At 45.1% G+C, this 6,731-nt stretch overlaps 1 protein-coding gene across 1 annotated transcript in view; it reads right to left on the minus strand.

Annotated features, from left to right (window-relative positions):
* xylt1 (xylosyltransferase I) overlaps positions 1-6,516 on the minus strand; it is a 75,694-nt gene extending 69,178 nt beyond the window's left edge. Inside the window, exon 1 of the mRNA XM_042087425.1 lies at positions 6,227-6,516. Within this exon, the coding sequence (XP_041943359.1) occupies positions 6,227-6,499 (273 nt within the window). The 5' untranslated portion in view covers positions 6,500-6,516. The remainder of the gene's footprint in view (positions 1-6,226) is intronic.
* Positions 6,517-6,731: the final 215 nt, after the last annotated feature.

The following is a 6,731-nucleotide window of genomic DNA, read 5'->3' on the forward strand; positions in this document are numbered from 1 at the left end:
AAAAATAACCCCACCGCGCTGCTTAGCTAACGACCACAGGCTGCCAAGGCAGCGTGGAAAACGCAGCGCAAACCTGTCGCTCTGACGCAAGGAAACAAATCAATAAAGGTTTGTTGATCCATTACGCAACTGTCAGAGAGAGAGAGAGAGAGAGAGAGAGAGAGAGAGATACAGAGAGAGGGAGGGAGGAGAGAAAGAGATGAAAGAGAAATGGAGTCTTTTTTGTCTATTACGGTGTTTGGAGGCAGTTTCCCTCGTTAAGAACAAGGCGAGGTAGAGCGCGCTGGAGGCGACAGGCTTCAAAAACGAATCCGACGGAGAAAATAAGACGGATCGACTTTCACAACCACACTCACATCAGGCTTTATGAGTGAGTTGTAACTTACCCACACACGAGCGTGCACGCGCGCACACACACACACACACACACACACACACAGTCACACAGTCACTTTCACATGTTTATTTATTTACACACAATGTACACTTACAGGACATGCTCACATACTAACAAACACACAGACACACACACAGACATAAACATACACCCACAGAAACACACACAAAGACACACACAGACACAGACACACACACACACACAAAACAGTGCCCACATCAGTCTTTGTGTGTGAGTGTGAACAGGCATCTCCTGCTGTGCATGAGCTAATGGTAAACATTATGCTGCAGCTGGGCCTGTGCGCGCACACACACACACACACACACATTTTTGTCCACTCCTCAAAGATATTCCACTGTCACAGAGGAGTAAAAAAAACAGACATTTTTGATTTAAGAAGCTGGAATCTCAATGTTTCACTTCTTTTCTTAAAAGAAGTTCTGATACATTGATTAGCTGTATTAACATCTACAGACATGTACTCGTAAAGTACTGTCCAGTGTATGATATTAATTCAGACCCGTGTGTGTGTGTGAGTGAGAGAAAGAGAGAAAGGGTAGAGAAAGATAAAGAGAGAAGGAGAGTGTGTGTGTGTGTGTGTGTGTGTGAGTGAGAGCGAGAGAGAGAGAGAGAGACACTCACAGTCATACACAGTCATACACAGTCACACTGGAACAGTGAGTCAGCACAGCATGGAGGAAAAAGAATGAACTCTTCACAAACGAGTGCAGATCAACAGAATACACACACACACACACACACACACACACACACACGAAACACAGAAGGGCAGGGCTAAGGCAGAAAGATGTACTAACAACCAAAAAACAGACTGACAGACAACATGTCGGTCAGTCAGACAGACAGACAGGGATGACATGACATAAAATAGACAGGAAAAAAGCAGACAGAATGACAGACGAACAGACAGAGGGAGAGAGGGATGACAAATAGAAACACACACATACGCCTACACACACACACACACACACAACCACTCAACACATTTGTTACTCATTTTTTGTGTCTACCCAGCACTCAACTGAAGTGGCCATTCAGTTAGACACAAACACACAAACACACACACACACAGAAAACCAGTGAGATGAACAGATGGTATTGCTTTTTCAAACTCTTTCACTATCACATACACACACACTCAAAGGGTACTAATAAACAAAAATGCATTAGGCTAACCACCTGCTCAAATATAACCCCATTTTCTCAACAGAAATAAATTCAAATGTTAGTCATCCTTACACACACACAGTGATCCAAATAGAGACACGCATAGTGGCATCCCATAATGATGAGGTCACACATCATGTTTGCCACGGTAACCTGAGCTGAAAAGAGAAGGGACGAGGGTAGAGTAAAGCAACCAGATCAGATCCCTGGGCGGCGACGCTATGACAACCGGCAGTACCGTTTAGCTCGTGGTAATGAGAGGATGTTGAAACACACACATACACACACACTCACACACACACACACAGAAAGAGGAAATGGTCCTCACAGTACTGAAACATGTTGGAAAACATGTGGAACACACAACAAACACCTGGATGGCAAACTGGCTTTTGCCCGAAGGAATCTACCACCCGTCTCATCGGTCTCTCAGTACCAGGGGAGTCTGAAACACACACACACACATGTACATGCAAACACACACACACGCACACTATTACACATGCACACACTCTTTCAAACACTCACGCATCTCAGTTAGCTTCACTGCTGCCAGTAATTCTGCTTCTGCCACAGCCAGTGGGAACCTGTATTCAGAGGAACTCAATTATGGTCCCCTTAAGTGCCTCTGGTGGTCAAAATGCTCACTCCTGCAAGCTGCGCTATCTCGGCTGTTTAGAGGCCATTAGGAAATTTCCTCTAGACGTGACACAAAAAGCTATTCATTCCCATAAATTATCCCCCCTCAATCAAGTTCAATGGAGAGGTAATGGACGCTCCAAAAAAATTACTGGCAATCCAGCTGCCTGCATGACGTGGCTATTCTCAGCTTCTGCTATCCATCTGTCCTTTATACTTCTGGATGCTTGTCTTCTACAACAGAACACAAACAAAATACTATTCCTTCTGTCAATCAGCTATATAGTTAGCGGATTTTGGGCTAGCAGTACAGGCTTACTGTATAGAAAATGAACAGAATTGAAAGTTCAAAACTGAGGTACACACCGAACCGTGATGTTTGTGTACCGTTACACCCGTAATGTCTATATATGTGAGTTATTACTCCACTTGGCCGAGAGAGAGAGAGAGAGAGAGAGAGAGAGAGAGAGAGAGAGAGAAGGAAAACATTGTCCGTTTGTCACAGGATGCTACTCCTCCTCCTTAAACAGCGCTCCCAGAGAACAGCAGTGGCAGGTTCTCTCCTTCTCTCCTCCATGACATGTTCTAAAGGAAGCGCAAATCTCTGCTGCCACAAGACAGGATAAAACCAAAGAGAAACAAAAACATGAAGCAAGGCCTGCAGCCCTTTACAGAACACAGGTAGCAGGAAGCAGCACTGTTGTTCTCTTATTCAACCAAGAAGAACACAGAATGAAGCAATGTAAGGGTGTCCACGGCACCCCTGATGAAACATAACCAACCACAGACTGGAGAGCCACACTCTCTTTTGTTCTATAATTTGAACTAAATACTGTGGTGATGTCTGTTCCTCATGAGAAGAGTTTAGTAAGTCCTTATTCATGTCCTTTATCTTTACAGAGTAAAGTAGACAGTAGAGGACTGTTTTATCCAAATGCCTGGGATTTTATGGTATGATAAACCACACACTATTATACATAGTTAATAAGCTAGGTGTAAGCTGAACTGAACGGAAAACTGTTGCTAAATAACAGCAAAACTGACTTTAAGATTTCTCATTCTCATTCATCTTTTTTGCTGTTGTTGTATCGCATCATTTTTTTTCCCCTGACACTAAAGCATCACAGACGGTCTCAGTTGGTCCGTCTTCAGGTACTTTTGCTCCTTCAAAATGGAGCTTTTTCAGCACCTCCCCTCCATCTCTCTCTCTCTCTCCCTCTCTACTTCTCCATCTCTCTCCATCTCTTTCTCTCTCCCCCCCCCCCCCCCCGGGTCTGACCCCACCGCTGGCCTCTGGCCCTGAGCGTGTCGTCAGCTTCTCCGATGGCCCTTCTGTTTACCCTCTAGCTGTCTCTGGTTGCATCAGGCAGTCCGTCAGGAAGCCATTGCTGAAAGAACAGAACAGAACGAAGAAGCAAACGAAGGAAGGAACGAACAAACGAAGGAAAAGGCCCCGGGGCTGCTGAGGCGCTCTCCTGGCATCACCAGTCACTCATGCCAGCGGAGCTCGGTTAAAAAGAGACACACACACAGAGAGAAAGAGCGAGAGACAAAAAAAGAAAAGTTGAAACAATCAGATTGCTACCGGCTTCCTCTTTAATCTGATGCCAATCCTGTTTGCCAGAGCGAACAGCCCACAGAGGCTGCAAAAAACAATACAGAGAGAGAGAGAAACAGAGGGAGGGAGAGAGAGAGAGAGAGAGAGATGCAGAGGAAGAGTGCTGACGAGAGGAGAGGATATCTGTCTCCTACGTGTCTTGCCCTCTCTGTCTCTTTTCTGAGCCTTGCTGTCTCTCTCTCTCTCTCTCGACAATCGTTTGCTTGCTTGCTCTCTCTCTCTCCTTGTTCTGATCTCACTCTCTTTCTCTCAAGTTACTCCTTTTCCTCCTACGCCTTTGTCTCTATCGCTCTATCGTTCATGTATTGCAGAGTATCATCTTCTTTCTCTCCCTCTCTCTCTGTCTGTCTCTCTCTCTCTTTTTCTCTCTCTCTCTGTGCATTACAGTCGATCACAAGCCTGTTCAGACCGGGAGGTCGATGATGTAGTGGAGGACACTATCAGGGGGGCTCTTCCTGCCTTCTGACCATAGAGGGACACCAATCAGGGGAGACTACTCTACAGACACAGCCCTGGATCTGAGCAAAGGTGGAGGCTACATAAGCCAGCTCTCCACCAAGCAAAAACCTGCTTTCTCTGGGGGAAAGCTTCATAAATGATCAGTATGGAGTCTTTACATTTGCCTACCTCTACTCCATGCATGCTGGAAGTTATGGTCTGGATGGGTGTCTAAATGTGGGTTTGGGCGACCATGACAAACATTTACATTCCAAATCGGCATTAACGGGGACGGAATATTAGGTCAGTGGTTCTAAATGTGGGACCTCCAATTATCCCCTGTAATATGCTTCTAATATACACATCGTGCTAATTACAGAACACGCTAAAAGCACTTGTTAGAGCCCATCCAATTCAGGACAGAGCTAAATTAGAGGATGTCAGGGAAAAAAAAAAACGTACACGTGCCACCGCAAAAAACTATATAAGACTGTGGTCTCATTTGGGAGCTTCCTAAGCACCGAAGGACAAATGAATGTCTTGTGCTGTCAGTCAGTGATGAGAGCAGCCAAATAAAGAAATTAATTCATGGCTTCTAAAAAAAGACAGGTCCTCTTATTTGGTTTGTCATAATGTTTCTGTGATACTGAAAGAGTGGACTTCATTTGTTTAATCAGTCATATAACATAATAATAAACACTATAAGGAAAAAAATGTCAGTTGTCACTAAATTCAAAATTCTGCTGATGACTGCTTAGCCTCATCCAAAATTAGATCGTTTGTTACTCTTCACTCTTAACATGTTTACTGACATACCAACTGCTGTTCATCTCACGAATTTTTATTATGCAAGGCTCCGAGTATGTTGGTGACAGGGTAGCCTACTAGAGACAGTGGCGGCTGGGTTGGAGGTGTTGTAGGCTACAAGTACGAGTCATAGTTGCCTAGTGAAAGGCTCACTGTGAAACATTTTCTGTGGGCATAGGTTACTTACTGTTCAACCCTAAAACAGTTTTATAGGGATTGGGAAAAGGTTGATCGTTTGGGGATTATATCGGTGGAATAATTTCAGTCTATAGAAGAAACATTGTTTCACTTCAGTCTACATGCGTTTAGCCTTGGGTGATTCAAACTGGTCTCTGCAAGGGTTGATCACATATGTGGCTCGCTGATTAAATTAGCTTGTATCAACAGCGCGGTTGGCATTTGTATTAATTTATCCATTTAAAATACGAACAACTGCTAGCATGGGGTAGGCTACGTTAGAGCTTGCATTTTGCCTAATTTAATTAGATGACTAATGCGATAATTACCGTCTGTAGATATCTAATGATACGGTGAAGGCGGTCTCCAACTTCCAATGTGAATGCGAATAGGCTACAATGCAAGTAGACAAATTAGTCAGGACCACATCAAGGAAGGCTCCGCCGATACCCTTTCGGAAGGTAGCCTATATCGGGGTTTTGCACGCACATTTCCAAATATTTTGGGCTATGGCCGGTCTCTGTCAAACAATGACATTGCGATGGAAATGTGAATATTGGTATGCACAATGTAGCGAATCTTAATGAGTTGTAAATGACCAGATCCAACACTGAAATAAAGTAGCCTACCCGGGAGCCCATACTGTAGCGCGTAGGCTACAGAACTGAGGGATCACGCGTTGCGTTCATTATATGGCAAGCTGTGCGTCTAAACTAGTGAACAGCCATTGGTTTGACAACTGCGCAGATTTTAATTCATTCATTGACATGAAATATGTTCGTTGCCTTGTCGTGAGGTTGCAATGGTTTGCGAGAATGCATTAAAAACAGGGTGGTAGGAGATCGGCTAGTCAAATCCTGGCAGCAAACCCCGATAAATCACAAAAGGCCCGTTATCACCGCCAGAATAAAATAATTTCGTCTTGGAAAAATTGAACGGCAAAGCGACCCAGGTTGTCTTACCGGTTGCTGCTTATGCCGAACGGCTGCCTTTCCCAGTGGTGGTTGATGATGTCTTCGCTGGAAGCCGCTTTTCGGATACTCGCTGTAGGCTTTGTTGATACCGATTCGGTCTCGCTTCTCTCTGCCGTTGCCACCGTCTTCCCTGTCTTCCCCCGTGTCCAGGCTACTGAAGTTCCATACAATAAGTGTCTGAATTAGTAGCACAGTTAGTGCCGCTATTAACGCAGACCGTGATCGCCGAGCCAACTTACGGGCACACAGACTGCCTACCATCTTCACGCTGAAGCAGCGAGGTGCCACTGCCGAATGCCGACAGTAGCCTTTGTGGCTCAGCGACTGGGAAGGAGCGTGGAGAGGGAGAGAGGGGTTGGTTGGTTGGTTGGCAGAAGCTTGAGATGAGGAGAGAGGAGGGCGAACGGCCGACATAGAGAGAGTGCAGAGCCCCCTTGTGGCAACGAGGGGACATTACATCAAATGATAGAGAGACCTGGAAGTAACCATGGCA

This window comes from Alosa sapidissima, chromosome 3 (assembly GCF_018492685.1).
Source record: "Alosa sapidissima isolate fAloSap1 chromosome 3, fAloSap1.pri, whole genome shotgun sequence".
NCBI lineage: Eukaryota > Metazoa > Chordata > Actinopteri > Clupeiformes > Clupeidae > Alosa > Alosa sapidissima.